This window comes from Corvus kubaryi, unplaced genomic scaffold (assembly GCF_017639235.1).
Source record: "Corvus kubaryi isolate FWS band 111438036 unplaced genomic scaffold, C.kubaryi_AGA036_p1.0 37385, whole genome shotgun sequence".
Lineage (NCBI taxonomy): Eukaryota > Metazoa > Chordata > Aves > Passeriformes > Corvidae > Corvus > Corvus kubaryi.
Window position 1 is genome coordinate 20,654,231 of NW_024581127.1, and position 19,589 is coordinate 20,673,819.

General features: G+C 36.2%; 2 protein-coding genes across 6 annotated transcripts in view; one reads left to right on the forward strand and one right to left on the reverse strand.

Moving 5' to 3' along the window:
* Positions 1-19,589, reverse strand: part of CSMD3 (CUB and Sushi multiple domains 3) — a 613,333-nt gene that overhangs the window by 139,533 nt on the left and 454,211 nt on the right. For all 4 annotated transcript variants that reach the window (XM_042035930.1, XM_042035929.1, XM_042035928.1 and 1 more), the window contains one exon: positions 6,385-6,501. In XM_042035930.1, coding sequence (XP_041891864.1) covers positions 6,385-6,501 — 117 coding nt within the window. The remainder of the gene's footprint in view (positions 1-6,384; positions 6,502-19,589) is intronic.
* LOC121668290 lies at positions 154-13,808 on the forward strand. 2 transcript variants are annotated; one of them, XM_042035933.1, is made up of 2 exons: positions 154-2,397; positions 11,217-13,808. In XM_042035933.1, the coding sequence occupies exon 1, from the start codon at positions 673-675 to the stop codon at positions 1,681-1,683; it is 1,011 nt and encodes a 336-aa protein (XP_041891867.1). In that variant the 5' UTR covers positions 154-672; the 3' UTR covers positions 1,684-2,397; positions 11,217-13,808. The 2 variants fall into 2 exon arrangements, with proteins under 2 accessions (XP_041891867.1, XP_041891866.1); XM_042035932.1 differs by lacking the exon at positions 11,217-13,808 and adding an exon at positions 2,778-3,057.

The following is a 19,589-nucleotide window of genomic DNA, read 5'->3' on the forward strand; positions in this document are numbered from 1 at the left end:
CGCCGCTCCACACCGCTCCTCCAGCTTCCGCAGCAGCAAACTGCGCGCTACCACAGGGAGGTCCCCCGAGAGTTTTCTTTGAGCCCAGAGTTTCGTGAGAGAGATACTAAGTCACTTTTCTCTCTTTTCCTTTTATTCTTTTTCTCTCTATTGTTAAGAAGAGGGGAGATAGGAGCTAAACTGACCCACTCCCAGCAGGACGTTTATATTTCAATCAAATCAGCTCTTGTTCGGGGAAATTGCTGTTTTTCAAGGGGAGAGCTGAAGCATTTATTTCACTGGCTGTTTAAACACTTTCCTTACATTTCGCGGGATTCACTCTTTTCTAAAGACTTTTGGGATCAAGTTAAGACAAAGTTGGGTGTTCTACAATCGAGAGGGGACTTACCAGTGGGAAAGTTTTATCCTTTATTTGCAACGATTGTTAAATGCGTTAAAGACATTGAGGAGTGTTCGGGAAATGGTATCCCCAGTTTAAGAACCCCCTCGCCGTGTTTCTCTCCCTGTATTCCTGACTCCCTTTCCCTGCCTTGGAGGGAATCGGGGGACGGATCTCGCCCAGGGGCGTGAGGCTGCTGCCGTCTTCCTGGCGCTTCCCCTTCCCAGGGTGGCACCAGTCACGCTATCCCCAGCTCTTCCCCAAATCTCCCGCCTGTGCCCACTTTCCAAGCTATGTCCGAACATGGCGTCAGCCATGAGGTGCCGGATATTTCACAATCTCGCGCCCCCCCTCCGCCCTCGCCTGTACACGTCATCACGCACGACGCGTCCCCCATCCCCGCTGCCGCCCCTGGCCAGCCCCTCCCCCCCAGCTCCCTCACCCCAAAGTGGGAGCGGCCCCGGCTCGGTGGGAGAGGCCCTGGCTCCCGCCGGGCCGCAGCGGCAGAGCGGGGCAGCTTGCTGCATTCTGCATCGGGATGTGCCCCCCGCTCCAGCACAGCACTCCTGGTCCTCCGCGACTCCCGCCCCCAGCCTGGTTTGGGCAGTGACGGTATCCAAAAGCTGTCACGCTTTCCCCCCGCTGCTCAGCTCCAGGCTGCCACGGCTCGCCCGAGGGAAAACTGGTCCTCCTTTCCAGAAGATGACAGCAGCATCACAGACTCTGAATCAGAGCCTGACTATCGCTGGACACAAACACAGAGAGAAGCCACCCGGGAGGGAGACTGGGAATTGGCCCAAAAGATTGCAACCTTCCCAGTCGTTTTAACAAAAGGGAGGCGGGGGACACCCACAATTAAAAGAATACGGGAGCCAATTCCCTACAGAGAAATCAAAGAGCTTTGCAAGGTTGCTAAGGAATATGGGCAGGAGTCGCCCTACTTTAAAAACTTGCTCCAAGTCACTCTCTCCACTTTCACCCTAGTGCCCCGTGATATTAAAAACATTATGTCATGTCTCCTCTCCCCCATGGAACATATGCTGTGGGAATGGATATGGATATGGAAGACAAGACAGCTTCTACAAACATATCAAAGAGACCGTACTAGAGCTCATTTGACAGCTGAGCATCTGAGCGGAGAACGTGACTTTGAGCGCCCCCAGGACCAGGCTCAAATCATCCCCGAGGCTGTCCTAGGAGACATTAAAAGAGCAGCAGAGGCAGCACTGCTCCAGGTCGCAGATGATGCCACTCCCACCCTGAACTTTTCAGATATTGGACAAGGCACAGAAGAGTCTTATTAAATTCATTGATTGTCCAAAGAGCTCTACTGAGACGCAGTCGAGAATGCAGAAGCCCACAAAGAGATTTTATGTAGTCTGGTAATGACCAACTCAAATTTAGAGTGTAAGAAAATTTTAAGGGCCCTCCCTTTTTACCCTAAGCCTACAGTAGACCAAATGATTGAAGTCTGTGCCAAACTGGCATCACTGAACACATAATAGCAACAGTGGTCTCAAGAGGGGTGGCTGAAGCCCTAGTGGCATCATCAAGAGATAAGCAGAGATGTTTTAACTGTAGAAAGCCTGGACATTTTATAAAAGACTGCCTGAAACACCGTGTAGCCAAAGACTCCCATTGATCTGTAGGGTGCCCACACCACCACCAGCAGCATTCAAGAAATGCCCAGCAGAGCTCGGGACAGCCTTGCGTTACACCTTTTCTGGAGCAGTGTTTGCCTCAGCCCACACAAGAGAGAAGGCCAAAGATACCATCTGACACTTCCTCCTGGCATTTTCTACCCTGGGCATCCCTGCAAGCCCAAAGTAGCTTCCAAGAAAGAACATCAAGCCTTACACTAGCCCAGCAAACACTGCCCCCATGGACACAACCACACCTGAAACCGACAGAGAACAATCTAAACACCAAAGAAATGCAGCGCAGAGACAGTGCAGATCTCCATTATATACATCGACCTACCATCCTGTCACCAGAACTTCAACCAGGACATCGACCAGGTAAGATTAACCAGTTGTGGTGTCTCCTTAAGTCTTTCCCAAATTGCCTTCATTATTGCAATTCCTACCCCCTTTATCCTCCTGTTGCTTTCCCACCAGCTAATATTCCCTACCTCCACCTCTCTGCTTTGCCCTTCCCTCAGCCACACTCCCCAATACCCCTACTGGGATGCTTTCTGTTGCATTGCACTCCCCTTTTATTTACTCCTCATTACCACTTCCTCAGCCATGTAACCCCATACCCCTGTCACCTTACTACCACCCCCTTTTTCCCAAGCTTTTAATTAATAAAGGGAAATGAAAAGAGGGAGGGAAAAGAAAGCCCCCTTCCTGAAATTTTGCAAATTTTTTTTAAGAATCTTGTTTAAAAACCCCTACAGAAGCAGCTACCTGGGCCTGTACCCACACCTAACACTATGATGCCCAGCACCTGCCTCGCCACCTTTCTGGATGCTCCTGACAATATTGGCCGTGAATGCTTGGTTGGTAGTGCAGCCCAAAGAGAACATATAGTGGAAGCATCCATGCCAGCATCCAAAAGATGAAAGACTTAGAAAGAAAAACCACCTGTGTGGTTTGAAGACTTGCTGAGACACTGGGGACTCGCTAAGTGCTTAGCTTCCCTGTTCAAAGTTGTATTATGGATTCTTTTAATCGTTTTTGTTGTTTTATGTGTGTTCAGTTGCTTAAAACCTTTGATTTTGAGATCCCTAGGAAAAGCCCTTTTAATTAATATAGAAGGGGGAGTTGTGGAGGCCGGTGGGCCTGTTGGACAAGGAATGAAAGGAGTCCTATGGTGGGATAAGTCCTAGGTTCCTTTCCAGCTTGTGGTGACTGAAAAGCTTGCCCAGAATGCTTTGTTCTGTTCTGTTAATGTACCCCAGTTCTGCTCCCCTGGTTGGCTCTGTTGGTTGCCACAACCGTTGTTACCTGATACGTCCTCAGAGTTTCTCGATTAGTTCTCTTACCCTGGACCCCGCATTGCTCTACCCCGGAACTTCTCTGAAACCTCGCACGAGTGCGGATGCATCAAATCTCTCCTGTAAAACCCTATGCGAAAACTCTTCCTGTTCATTCATCGTCGGACTGTTTTAGCTAGCTATCTGGCGTGTGTGTGCAAGTGTGCTGGCTGCACCAAGAGGCTTTCTTGGAGGCGCTTTTGGAAAGGTTGCGACATGTTACCAAACAACAGAAATGCAACAACAAGGTTTTCACTTTTTTTTCTCTTAACTGTTCTTTGTTATAAGTTCTCATTTACTGTATCAGACGCCAAAACAGTTCTTGAAGAGTTTCCATTCAGCAAATATTTGATTGCTATATTTCACATTGAAAATTGGAGCCATAGAGATGGTTACAGATTTGTTGCTGTTTTCTTTAGGAAAATTACTTTTAAATTATCTAAATCTCAGCAGCTTTGCTGGAGTACCCCTTCATTCTCAAAAAGGTTATTTTGACTCTTTGTTGTTGTGAATCATCTCTGTCAAATCTACATGATGTGATGTATATTACCAAGTGAATTGAATGTGAAATTTGGTGTGTTTTTTCCACAAAGTCCAGATTTTTTTTGTAACCATCTTGTCAGTGAGTGATCCCTACATATCAAGCATTGCAAGTGGAGACTCTTTTCTTAATGCAATGTCATCTGTCAGGACCCAGGTTACAGGAACAAAGTTCCTACTGCCTAAAATTGATCTGAAAAAGCTCAGAATAACAATTTTATGGCTATTCTTTTCTGCAACTGTACTTAAATACATTTTGATGAGTGACAGATAAAAGCTATTAGATAAAACACTCATTACTCATATGGTAAAATTTTAGACCAAGACAAATAATTTTATTGAATGTAAAAAACTTCAGTTAAATCAATTGTCAGAATTACTTTACCTTTCTTAATAGTTTTTACTGGAATGATTTTAGTAATGATAGATTAGAGGAAGAGCACAGGTCAGGAAAAAATCTATATTAATAACTTGCAAAATTTGTTCACCAGTGTACAATTCAAAGAAAGATTCAGATTTTAAAATCTGAGCTTTTGGGTTCAAGGAATTCTGCTTCCTATTACTGTAGGAGTATCATCAGAAAAAGCAGCTAAAATGGAAATATTTGTTTTAGCATTTGTTTCAATGTGTCATGTCATCCTCTTTTTGAGAGGTTACTACCAGATGTGTTTTCTACCTTTCTCTTTCAACACACAGGCATTTTTGTTTTCTGCATGCAGAGAACAATGGATCAAATAAGATCCATGGTATACTCTACAGGTACCTGAACTAATTGTCAAAATACACTATTTAAATACAAGAAAAAAAAAGCAAAGGTCTATCCCAAGGTAGGACATAAAAAAGTTTAGATATCCTATCAAATTTATATTCTGCAATGTGTCACCAAATCCTTGTATGCTAAGGTTAAGCATATCGAAACCATTTTTTTGCATCAGCGTTTTTTTTGTCTAATCACTGTGAAACGGTCAAATAGAATTCCTTAACACTGTTACTATCATGCTTAGTATATAAGAAAACAACTATTTCTCAAATTACTCCAAATAACTATCCAGAGCAGTAGGATTTTCCTCATTTCTATGTGTTGTTTTGGGAAATCTGGCTTTATTTCTGGAAATCACAAAACTACATTTCAAACCAGAATGTCAAAAATATGAAGTACAAAGAACTAACATTTTGAATCATTTACTGTAGTAATTTTAAGGTTTTACATGTTGATATCCGTTTCATAAACTAAGACGTATCAGTGTACTGATATCAAATCAGTAACTTCAGATTTGATGAAAATGGAAGGATATAAAATTTACAGTTTATCTAAAAACAATTAGCTGTGTCAATAGCACATGCTTCTAACAGCTAGAAATAAATCAAGAATTGTACAAATGTGTTTAATTTTTTCTTAATATTTGAGGAATAAGGAGAGATTAGCATGACTTAGGAGCCAATACTTTTAAAAACCTTTTATTTTGTAGTAGTCTATGCACCTCGACACTATACACAAGAACAAGGTAATTGGATATTGAGGGAGTCCAGATATCATGAGTATGGCAGATGGACACATTGCAGCTGAAGCACTGTCTTTAATTTGGCTAAGATGTTTTCAGAATCAACATGAAGGAAGGTTAATAAATACCCATCCCCATCCCCAGGCGCCTCTTATTTGACAAACTGAAAGGTGAGCCATGGGTCAGAATGAAGTCCTGCTTATCCAAACATAAATTGAAAGCATGGATATTTAAAGCTTAAATGATACTCAATACGTGGCATACTGTTTACCAAGAACTAAAAGTGGACAACAAACCATCAGCTGTTATCATAGACATTGTTTAATAATAAAGTGAGATAAAATAATTCATAAATCCAGGGAGATAAAACAGTGCTGTAAAAGCCCTGTCTTTGTTTGGGACAGAAGATGTTATTAAAATATTTGTCCAGTCAACAGAAAAAATGTTAGCATGGCAGTGAAGTTTTGATGGCGGTTCAGAGAATCTACAAAAAACAAGCAGTCACATGCTGCTCTAATTTCATTTGTCAATAAAGACTATGCCATTGCCTCATGATGCAGAGAAGCCAAGGGTTTAAAAAAGCAACAGTACCAAATATTTAAGATAAACGTTGCTTCCCCTGGTTATATGGACTTATTGGAGCTATGCTTAACTTTCTAGAGCATAGGCACCTCACCTTGGGTGAAAAGAAACCTGAAGTGGTACCGCTAATATATTTGGTTAGCATCACAGTAATATTCTAAGTTACATTTTAGTAATCACAGTGAAACAAAAATACTGAACACTAATTTCAAAAGATAAAGACAATTGTAAGGGTTTTGAGAAAATAATGCACTATAAATTGATAAAAGTGTTAATAGAAGTATCAGCTTAAAACAGCTTTTTCACATTACTATTTTTTATGTAAAAGCAACCATACAAATCATCCAGAATTGCTGAAAGTATCCATGCAACAAAAAGATATGAATGAGACCAGACATACTTACCAAATTCCTTAGGAACAGTGATAGAGTAAATACAGTTGTGACCAACACTGTAATTCTTGGGGTAGTTTGGTGATAATACAGTCCCCTCAGAACCTGTTGATCGGCTTCCACAGGGTGCTAGAAGGTGAAGATAATAATTTTAAAAAAATGTAATATCATTAAAAAATAAGTTTAAATTGATTTGTTGTATGTTGGTACATGCTATTACAGGAAATTTTATTACACTTCAACACTGGATTAAATTTGTACATCCTGTGACATACCGAGTATGTGCAATTTTCTCATATATCAAAAGAGAATTGATGGCACTCTGCAGTTTTCCAGATCAATTTTTTTTTCCTTTACAATTTATAAACCATCTTAATAAAAATAATGATGTGGTTTAGATGCAGTATGCTATTATTTACAGAATACAAATCTATTATTCATTTATATGATGCTTTATACTATGATAAGAGCATAGATTATACAGCCCTTTTGCACACTAGTAAATTCTAACTCATGCCAATAGACTCATAATGCAAAACAATGTCTGCAACTCCTGAAATAAGAAAGTCAGGATTTCTTGGCTGAACGTGATGTACCACTTACTTATATCTCAGTTATTTATAACTTATATATATAAAGTTATGAGCACATACTTTTCTTTATCACAGAAACATCATGTTTATGCTACCACAGCTATAATAGTTGATAAAATGGCAGATAGATACAAATCCTTTTTACCACAATAATTTATTTTTCTAAGGTTTACAACAAAACTTAGTATTTGGCATTATTCAAAACTGTCAAGCAAGAAACAGTGTTATTTCTTTTTTTTTTTTTTTTTCATCAGATGTACAGGTCCATATATATGAACCATTACTCAATGTTAGTGGTTTCCTATGTTATTACCTGCTTCTCACACAGACTTAGTAATTTAGGGCTTAAATTTAGATTTTACCCTAATCCATTTTCAAGACTATGGCATCTCTTTAGAATATTTTTTCTCTTTTGGACTATAAAACATTTTTAATGAGTTTAGTGCTAACTTGTCTATTTAACAAATATATTTCCTGTTGAGACATGAATTTATAAATGAAGCAGTACTCAATGTTTCATTTGCTAAACACATCTGGGTGTTTTTGTGGTATTTTATCAAAACATTAATAAGTCATGAATTGTATTAAATAAAAAAAGATGGTTTTCTTACTATTATTTCAGAAGACTATCTCAGTGCTTGTCATACTAAATACAAGATATTTATAGTGTAGCTACAAATCATATATTTTAAAACTACTTTTACTTAATTCACACAAAATATTTGGTGGAGTATACCATGAAAAGAACACATCTTTAAAATGTAGCAAGTGGGCCTCATCATTTTGAGATTTCTGCAATTTGCATTAGCATGGATTCCTTTCAGTAGGGTGTAACTACAGAGTTTGACAGACTGCGTACCTGAAACAGGAGCAGATGGCACCTATTGCTTCAGTTTGCATACACAATTTGGAAATGATTTAATGGGCTGGTGTGAAAGTCATGGTATTTGAAATATGTCAACAGAAGGGTCTTGACTTTTCCTTGTGCACATGTGTATGCATGTGGAAGATGTGGCACATATATCAGAGCTAAGCAAATCCATCAGAACCCAGACCAGGATGCGGTCTGGGTGATGCTCATACACAGGATGGGCACACGCCCTGACACATGGAGTAAGCACCGACTGCCACATACACACGGAGGATTGTTCTCTATGGCTAAAAGAATAATCTCAGTGCCTTCCCCCAGTCCACCACCATGTGAAACATCAGAAATTCACGATTTCTTGTGAAAATGTATTTTGATAATAGAACTATTGGGACTTTTTCCAAGAAGTAGTAAGTGTCTTGGGTGAGCTTCATTTGCAGAGACTTATTTGCCTTGAGTTATTGAAAAAACACGAAGTAAAAAATCTTCACTATTTAAATGTGGTGAATATTTGTGATAAAAACAGACCTGCTTACCAGCTTGTAAGTACTCAAGATTTTCTGTTCCAGATTTTGGATGAAACAGAAAAGAATATGGAAGAATATAAGCAACAAAAGCATTAAAATAAAAGAAATAAGATTGCCAAAAAAACTTATCCCTAACTCCATTTCCCTCTTCACTGTTTGTGAGTTGAATAATTAAGCAACAAAGACCAGTATCACTGTCCCACTCCAGCACTCATATCATTATTATACCTTCCTAATCAGCAGATATAAATAATGTGCAAATTTAGGGTAAAACTACAGTTACACTAAAGTCAATGGCATTGACACAAAAAGGAAGAGAATTTCACCCTTAATGAAACTTGAAGTCTTAGTACACAAAAACAATACCTAAAATAAAATTAAGAGCTAAATATAGTCCTCAGCATACAGTGGACCTTTACCTATAAAGAAAAAATTATACCCTGATTCTTTTTTATTCTTACAGGTTATGCAATTAGTAAAGGCATTATCTTAATTGTAAAAAAGGGTTCTTGCACTAGTATGCTTAAACCAGAGCAAAATATATTTACCTATGTATAGATCTAGACAAAATATGTCATGATACTTGAAAAGTAGTGTTTATGACAGCTGGTGCTAAAAAAAGTCACAAAATAATTTAATTGACAAATGATTATAAATCTCTAAAGGTGATTAAACCCAAAATTTTTTCAAATTAAAAAAGAAAAAAATCTAGCACCTTCAAAAATCCCAAGAGTTCTCCTAAATACTGAATTATGGTTAAAATAACTTCCAAGTCTCTAAAAGGTGAATATAATACCATTTTCTTTTACAGTTGATAATTAAAATGTTTATATGACAGATTAACTGAAACATCTAAACAATTTTCCCAAGCACTGAACTCCATGAAAGCAACATACATCTGCACTGGATTTATAATGGGGATATATATATTCACACAGGACAAGCTGGCATATATCTGCTCACACAAGGGGAGAAGAGAAACAGGACAAGTCTGAAGCAGGATTTCCAGTGAGGATCTTTTAGGTGCAAAGTCTTTCAACAAGAGTTGTCTGCAGCCTTTGCAACAATGTGCTCAGTACAGACTGGCATTAGACATGAACTATTTGTCACTCTGACATATGCAACACTTAATCAGCAGCAAGAACAAAATACCTGTGTTGAGTACTTCTTTCCCTGAATTTCTGTTCTTGGTCTTCTCATTCTGGACTTTTTCACTCTGCCTTTTCTGAGTTTACCTTTTCCCTTATTGTGTCCCTTATTTTCCAACTGCTTCTGTAATGATTCTATCTTCAGAAGAATTCACATTCCTGGGTCTCAAAAACAACTAGTATAAAGGGAAGTTGGTTTAATATGTGACCAGCTGACCTTTACAAGCTGAGAAAATGCTAAATTTCATAAATCATTAGTCAGTAAATCATTTAGCTCTTATAGCAGCCAGACGGTCCACCAAGACATTTCTGAATGCATCAGGGAGGAGAAAGAGGTTTGCTTGATATTTTTGTAAACTCATAGACTTCACTGATTATATTTCCTTCCTTGCATTTTGGGAAACGTTTAATTTAAAATGCCAAAAAGTTTCAAGAAGAGAAGATTCTACCCTAACCAACACTGAATATTAATGCTCAGAAATCAAAGATGAACATGAAACCATAGATACAGTGAATTGAAAACATTAACTTGATGCAAATATGTAATATATTTTTGCCCCCAGAAAACAGCTAGCACCAAGTTGCTTAGATGGATGTAAAAGTTCCACTATACCATGCTAGCCATTGACTTTCACTTATGCTTAATTCAGCCAAGTATGTCTCATTGCCTTTGTTCCAGTTTCATAGTGCAAGGATTTTTTTCGTTTCCTTATGAATACAAAGTCAAAGACGTATAAGTTGTGAAAATCAACTTGTCTAATTATTATTCTCTGCATTGAAAAGTCTACCTCTAGTAAAAAATCTAGCAAACCCTTCACACCCCAAATATAAATTTTTAAACAAACAAAAAAATGCAACAAATGCTGAGAACCATTCCCTTGGGAATGTAAAACATCCTGCAGAATAAAATAAACCAACAAACCAACCAACCAGCAAAAAAACCCCTCAGGAGACAAGTGATATTTTCTAATGTAATTCTCCAATAGTATTTCATTATTTTTTAATAATGTTTGCTTAGACTCTGAAATACTGTATTCCCTTATGTATTTATTTATGCTCTAGCTTATTCTAGTTTATTCACAAAAATGTTATGCAGTATGCTGTCCTTGTCCTGCTTTTCAGGGTTAGCAATGGAGCACTACTAGGAAAGCAAGGGACTTGAGTATGGTAAGAGTGTGATAATGATCAGTGTGTTGATGCATTGCTCACTACACTATTTCCTTGAAACATTTTCAGCATTAATGGCAAGAAGTTCCTGTGTGTGTGCTGAACTTTAATGGCATCTTGCCTCGTAAAATAGCATCCCGTGTAGCCCTTGAAAAACCCGATCACAAAAACAACGAAGTATCACCTATTCTGTATGTAAATTGGCAAGCATTTTTGTGGAACATTACCCACCTTGATCATTAGTATTCATGTACCTTTGTCAAAGAACTACATTCTACCTCATTATGGCAGTGTATTAGTAAGTAGAGAATACAATATAAAATGCATTACCATCGGAGTGACACCTTTTCTCAAATTTCAGCGTTCAGTAGTTAGTTGTAAAAGAAATGTAGTTGAAAACCACACAGGGAAAATCACCCAGCAGAACAACAGATTCTATGCCTAACTACCACTATAAAGTCAAATTTCCTGTGCCACCAGCAAAACAATACAGGGTTAAATTCCCCAGTCATGTGCTTATTGCTGATACGTTTTTCATCAGGCCTTTGCAGTTTAACCAAAAGAAAGGATGCATGAGGTGAAAGTTTATTAGGAAAAAAGTGAAGAATGTACTACATAAAGGTAAGAATCAATGTCAAATTTCTTAACATTTTAAAAAAATTAATATTTTTGCTATCAAATATTGTTTTATGCAGCTTGAAGTTTTTAACTCCTGTTCCTGCTTTCAGATCACCTACTTTCTAGCTCCTACAGCTAAGATCTAATATAATTTAATTGTATTTGCAGATTTAAGTGCAATATTGCACCATCCATTTTTAAGCAGCAGTTCTCAATGGAATTAATGGGAAATACGGCTTAAAAGTGAATGGCACAATATGGCTTTATGTCATGCAGATAAATTTCATTACACAGCTACAAATACAATCAGAAAATAAGAAAAACTGTGCATACAGTCTGAAAAAGGAGGGAAAAATTCCTTGAAGAGCTGGTAATGAGATACTGACTTTTTATCTAAAAACTGGTCACTGTTCAAAATCCAGTCTAAGATACCTAGTATTCAATTCATCTAAGTGAGTAGGTTCCGAAAAATAATTACATAGCGACGTGGTTTATGTTCATAAAATTTAATATATTATCTTTGTTCAACCCCAGCTGGAAACTGAACACCACACAGTCCTGCTTGCTCATCTCTCCTGTTGGGGGAGTGAGAATTGAAAGGGTAAAACTGGGAATTGTAAAGAAAAGGACAATAACAGAGAAATGTAATCCACAAAAAACAAGTAATGCAAATGAAAACACTTGCTCACCATCAAGCAACCAGTATCTTGCTAGTTACTGATCAGTGGCCCCAGGCCAACTGTCCCCCTATATTATTGCTGAACATGATGCCATAAGGTATGGAATGTCCCTTTGGTCATTTGGGATCAGCTGTCCCAGCTGTGTCACCTCCCAGCTTCTTACGCCCCTCCAGCCTGTTCGCTGGTGGGATGGTATGAGGAGCAGCAAAGGCCTTGACTCTGTGTAGACACTGCTCAGCAGTAATGAAAACCCTCTGTTGGTTTTTTTTTTCAGCAAAAATCCAAAACAAGCCCTACTAGCTACTGTGAAGAAAATTAACTGTACACCAGCCCAAACTTCCACATACATTAAATCATGGTATGCTCTTTTTCCTAATCTCATGTAATACAATATCATTCCATTTATCCTTTGTTGTCCAATTACAAGATTTTCAGTTGCAATGATTTCTTGAGTGGTTATAGGTAAAAAGAAAACAAATATAGTGACTGATATATCATCTCCTAGATATAAAATAATTTTAAAAGTCATGCAGAGGGCACTTTAACATATAAGAACGGTAGATATTTATTCTAAAGTTCCAAATTAAAGGTATATTTATTGTGGATATCAGTGTGTAAATGTGAAGCTGATGAAGCACCTAAAGCTGCTTTGAAAATACAATGAATATATAAAAGAAAATCTGATATAGAAATGTATGTTTTAGTTGCTACTTGGAAAAGCAGAAATACATCAGAAATAAAAAAGACACCAAAAATACAGAGAGAGAGAGACAGTGCAATATCATAAGGTTGAAAAGCAGTATAAAAAAAGAAAAATATAATGAAGAATATAGAAGATTTCCATACTGTGGTCTCTTCAGTCTTCACAACAGAGTTTAACTATGCCATCTAAACTGATGTAACAAATGAGAGAGAAACTCAGGCCAATATATGTAAAAGTATTTGGATGTGGTTAGTTAAAACAGAGGCAAAATCCCCTCAGGAATTCAGAAATTTACTAAAGCAGGCCCTGAATCATTAACAGAAACTGGGGAAATGATGGCATTATCTCAAAACAAACAAACAAACAAACAAAACAACAAAAAATACCCAAAAAATCCAAAACAATAACCAAAAAAAAAAAAAAAAACCAAAACCAAACCCAAACTAAAAATCCCAGAGAAATTCTACGTTGGAATTTTTAAAAAAAGTATTAGCAAATGTAGAAATGCAAGATCAAAAGCAGCTAGCAACTGTTGCAGAAAAACTTAACAGATCAAAGATAGATTTTGAGTTTCAATACAACAGTGCTGTAAAGAAAGATATCTCTAACCTAGGCTTTAATGTAGACATAGAAGGTAACATTTCTGTTCCATATAAGAGCAGTAAAGTCTCAGCAAAAACATCACATCAAGTTTTTGCCACTTTAAAAAAAAATCAAGTTCTACTATCATATTAGCACAAAGTTTTGAAATACTAGTGGGGTTTTAGTCTCCAAAATAGAAGAATGAGAACATGGACAGTCTGGTCACTTTTTGCAGATGTGGTAGATTTAGATAAAGATTAGAGAAATAACTGCCAGCAATTCCAATATAATAAATTAATTTGAGATATTCTCATAACTACTTTTGAGAAGTTAATGAATTTTTGTGTGATTCCTCGAAGAGAGATATAAACATCTGTCACAATGGGTTAAGAATATCAAAGTAGACAAGAGACAATGTTTATTATAATTGGTTATGGATCTATCTATATTAATTGACTAGGATAACAAGGAAGTTTTTTCAATATTCTTGGTGCTGGCAGTGCTACCCCACAAATGAAAGAAATAGTGTGATGGGTTATTTTATATTTTCTAGAAGAGAAACTCATAAAGAAAAAAAGATTATGAATAAAAAAGTACAAAATGGGAAAACACCTAAAGGCAATTCTTAAAAAAAAAGCCCCAGAAAACCAAGAACCTACATCTATTTTCAAAGTTTTCTAAAAGATGTATAATCAATAAAATATGTCTTGTAAGGAGAAAAAGAGATCAGAATCTGTATAGCAGATAATTAGCAGAGAAACAATTAGGTACATTTTAAGAAGTACATTTCAAGAGGAAAATACCTCTTTCTTTTAAATAAAGATAAGCAGCAGAACATTTAGCGGTGTTTTTGATGTTAATACATAAAGCTTATATAAATACGTAAAATGCAATCAAACACACTATGAAATTATTTCTATGTAAATTTATTTAACAGTTCATCAACTTTTACTTTTAAAACCACCAGAACCAAATAACTTTGTATATTCAGTTTCTGTTTCTTTAAATCCTTTAAACAAAACCAGATGTTTTTCTGAAGGTACAAAAAGCAGATTTTATACAGCTGATTATAAGATACACTTTTATTTTCAGGGGAAACCTAAATTTAGAAATAATATTTGCTCTCAATTTAATGATTAATTACAAATCTCAATTATATTAATTTTTCCTTAAGGAACTGTGGTGCACAGAGTTTTCAAAAGTTCCATATAGTTTTCTCAAGTGCTGAAATCATCTGTTGCTTAAAAGTAGTGCACTAAATTTACTCATTTTAACCAAGTGTAAGAAAAGCATGAAATGAACTTTTTTAACAGAAACTGAGATGTGGCAGAAGGTCAAAATACTACTTTTTTTTTTGTGGTTTAGAATGGGTTCACATCTGATAGCTCTTTCATAATATTGGCTGTTATTCAAATATCCAAAATATTATCAGTTTGCGAAATTATTTCTTCCTTATTTATTTTTCCTATCTTTTTCTGAACAAATGCAATTAGCTGGAAATTAGATATATTTCTGTTTCTGCCCTGAGTAAATTCAAGTCCATTTTAGACGAGCAATAAAGTAAACAAGCATAAATGCAAAATAGTGTGTTCTTATTTGAATTGTCAAAGCTCTAGAGAGAATATTAAAGGAAATTTGAAGAGTCAGATTTCCAATTTTATAACCCAAAATCTAATTCTATATAATGATTCCATTTTTAAATGTCAGGGTAGAGCTACACATCATAAATTATTTATTATCAAGGCCTGTGGCATGTAAATGTCAAAATATTCCATAGCATAATCAGATACCAAATAAATATGGTTCATATATTAATAATTAATAAATAAAACTAAAAAATAACCACATTAAAATTAGTCTTAAATTATAGGAATTTTTAAATCCCTGTTTAAGAGATGCATTAATAAATTTTGAATCTAAAACAGCTAAATTGCAGACAGCTATTATTCTTAATTCTTCATTTTTTTTGCTAATAGTGCAAGAAATAGCTTTCTGAAAGACAGCTTTCTTTCAACAGAGAGCAGTGGATTAAATTAATTTCCAGTGTGGTATAGTCTTCTAGGATCTTAAGTGATGTTTACTGCATTAATATTTTTCTTAACTTTTGAAGGAATTGTGTGCAGCTGATGAAAACTTCTTATATTGCTTGCCTCTAAGACAAGGGGTTGGATCTGAGTTCTCCCTGTCTTGGTGTTCCCATGCAAGCTGGAGGATGGTGAGGTTTCTCCTCTCATTCATGTTTCCCACTGCTCCAGTTGATAAAACCATTAGAACTCAGGGTGATACCTTTCTAGGAGTCTGTTACTGCAGAAGCACCCACTTAATAAGGTTGTGTTCCTTCATTTAAGTAATGTTTTGTTTCCTTTTGCCAATAAAATTGAATTAAAGTAGGAGGCTCTGAGAATGGAGCCATCAAATAGGAGAAAATGTTTTCTAGCATCTTTTGTGCTAGAATAAAATTCTTTGCAGTGAAACAGTCTCTGCTTATAATAAATGGAGATGGAATAGGTCTCTGCAGTCAGTCTGTGCCACAGCACAGCTTCATTCCTTTGATAGAGCACACCAGTGTTAGTTTCCACAACTGAAAAAAAGTAACTAAATAAAAGTTTAAACATGCTTTTCAAGTCAACTGTCTGCAGAAAAGACTTGACATGGTATTTAAGGAACTTCTGAGGGAATGAGAACAATCATTTAAAAACAATTTAACTGCCAACATACTAAATGAATAAAAAGAGAAAATAAAATTGGCAGTCTTCTGGGAAAGACCGTTTCAGAGTCTTTCAAGTATATTAAGACAGCAAGAGGAAAAGAGCATTATATGACAGATGTGTAGAAGTAAAAATAAATCAGAGATTAGCAAAGCTTAACACATTTTAGCTACAATAGCAGAATTGAGACATTGATGCTTTAGAAAATATGAATCAAAAATGTGTAAGGATTTACAGATCTCTTCACAAGTAATAAACATCCCTCCCAGCAAGAAACTTCCTTTTTTTATTTTTTTTCTTTTTGAAGGCCATATAGCCTACTTATTATTTATTTATTCATCTGTGCACTCTTCATATCTAAATGATATTTCATTACTAATTTGGTTTAGGAATCATTCCTATTATGTGATAAAGAGCATGATGACGGCTTCTAAGCAGGAGAAGAAACCTAAAAAATGTGAGGCTGAAAGTTAAAATCATGAGCTTTCTTAGAACTCAGTAACTTTTATGAGTTCATTTCAAACTTCACAGAACAAGGAATCTACTTATTACTATAGAGCTCATAAGTGATATCAGCTCCCGAATCCTGTTTTGGTAATAGGACTTTCACAATTTTAGGGTCGGGGAGGCTGTAATGAGTGTATTGCCCATTCAAAACCCCTTGATGTTATTGTGTACTGCCTATTTGCATGTCTCTAGAATGTTCTTTTACCCAAATTAGTTTTTAAGCACTAGCAGTGAATCACAGCTGGTACAAAGAATAAATTTTTTTTCCAATCATCTGCAAATATTATTACAATACTAGAATGAAGCTTTAGGTTTCCAAATGATGATAACTTTGTTTCCAAGTGATTTTCAATATTTTGAGTGTGTGTGCATCAGCAGTTTAAAAGGAAACTGCAGGAACAGTTAATGATTGTAATTTTAAATCTGAGATCTGACAGTTAATGATAAATTCACTGAGGTCATTGTAATCCACTCAATCTCAGCTTTGTTTTCTATCACTGCTGTTTAGGTTTGCAACACAGACTTTTAAATTAACTTTGAAAAGATAGAAATCCTCACTTTTCAAACTCAGACTTAAGAAAATGAAAAAGAAGGAAGAACAAAAGACTGAAACTATCCATAATTAAAGACACAGTCAGGTTAGAAGTAAATAAAACTAAGCAAGAAAATTAGGAACAGGGACTCCTGAAACACAGGAAAGAAAAGCAGGTCAGAAAGAATTATAAAAAAAAGTCAAAATAGCTGGTCAATGAACAGCTATGAGCCCAAATACCAATTGAAAATATAAAATAAAATAATATAGAATTCACATTTAAAACATGCAAAAGACAAAGAAAAAATCCATGAAACTTTTGTAACTGGGAAACTTGCACACATGTCACTGGTATCTCTAGTGATCAGCAACCCAGAGAATCTTATTTACTAGATTTCAAATCACCAAGCAGAAGATTGAATGATGCACAGATCTTTTTCTCAGTATTAGAAAGATTTTTAATTACATTTCTCAGAAATTTAAGACTGTTTTATTTCCTTGCAATAGGGACTATATTTAAAACTCCAATTCTATTTTTCCTTGAACTATGAGTGCTGAGAAATAGACTCTCCTGTATCTGCAGGCAAGAAGCAAATATGACTTTCATGTTATAGTTGTTTATTTTTTGTTAACACTGCCTCATCAGAGTATATCTTATGGGCTAGGATGCTCTGTGAGAAAAAAAATCCTTAAATATAATTCTGATAGAATTTTGCCAATCTGCAAAAGACTAGTAATAATGATTTCAAGATAATTTATCTTGGACTGAAGAATCTCTCTTACAACGACAGGCTGAGGGAACTGGGCTTGTTCAGCCTTGAGAAGAGACAACTGAGAGAGGACCACATCACTGTCTATCAGTATCTGAAGGGAGGGTGTCAAGAGGATGGATCCAGGCTCTTCTCTGTGGTGGCAAGCAACAGGACAAGAGGCAATGTGCAGAAACTGATGGCCAGGAAGTTCTACCTGAACATGAGGAAGAACTTCTTTACTGTGCAGGTGATCACACACTGGAACAGACTGCCCAGAGAGCTTATGGAGTCTTGTTCATTGGAGATATTCAAGAACCATCTAGACACAATCCTGTGCCATGTGCTCTGGGATGGCCTTGCTTGAGCAGGGAGGCTGGACTAGGTGACCCTCTGTGGTCTCCTCCAACATCAGCTATTCTGTGATTCTGTGATACTTCACAACCAAAATCTAATTATCATCACATGCCTATACTTAGGGTTATTTCTTCTATAAGCATTTTGTAGGCACTTAACAGAAGTGAAGTTGATGTACATTTTACTCTGTGCATTTTACTCTAGACATGATTATACCATATAATTTTGTGATGATGTGAACTTTGTAATCTCAATTTTATGTGAATTTGTATTGGATAGCAAAATTCATACAAAAAATATGTATGGGATCTTTGTGGTAGCCTTCCTGTATTGATTTTTTTTTTAGATAACATAAACTGGACATCACATCAACAACTTTCAAATCTTACCTTGTAATCAAATATTATCCTAATGCACTGTATTGCTTTTCCCTTAAAAGATAATCTTTTTTCATGGACACTGCCAAACATATTTAAAACTTCAGTGATACAGTATCAACTGTTTTTAATTTCATTCATATGCTTGTTGAGCTCTAAGTCATCCCAAAAAGATTCACATTCTTCTTCAAAAGTTATATTGATTTTTCTGCAGCATGTTGAACAGTGTGCCTCCCAGTTCAACTTTTCTTTTTTCCTTTTTTTAAATAACCTCTACCAATTTTCTAACTGTGGCAATTGGCCAACTGCTCATCAAGGAAGATTTCTGACAGGTTCATCACCTCCCACTGCTTCGATAAAAGGCTAACCTCAAGGTCAACATTTGTGCTTCAAACACTTCATATCTATCTCTTTCAGAACTACACAGAATAGACTACCTTATCCGAACAACTTGCTATGGTTCTGTTTATTGATTTTTTTTATTTTGACTCGGTTCCTTCAAGCCAAAGGAATGGTTCCAATGCACTACCTCTCCTGTTACCTCAGTAAGGTAATATAAGAAATATAACATAATATATAAGTTACTTATTTTTCCTTCCCTTCAAAAACATTGGCCTTGAATATATTTTTGGCTTTGACCTGCTGTTGACTCTTTAGTAAGTTCCTCACTTTTTTAATCTTTGTAAAACTGTATTACTGGCTAAATTAGGTTTTAAAGTTTTTTCTCAAAACCCTATTGGCCACACTTTCTACTACCTACTTTTGAACAGGGTTTCATTCTCCTGAAATATATATCCTAATTTCTATTAGATTCCCTGACTGTGTTGTTTCATCACCTCTTTTGGTGATCCATTTAGATTTTGATTCTGATTGGTGATACTATAAGATGGTGTTTTTACATCATTCCAGGTCACCAGTAAATAGTTACCTTTTTGCTGTTGTCTTCAAATCTATTTCAACAAGCTTCCTTAGTTTGATATTATTCCCCAAAAAAAGTAAAAAAAAAAAAAAAAAATTTTCCTCTTCCTTTCCTCCCAGGGTGTCCAAATTGAATGCTTTATAGAAACTTCAGACACCTTTTGAGCATGCTATTGTCACATT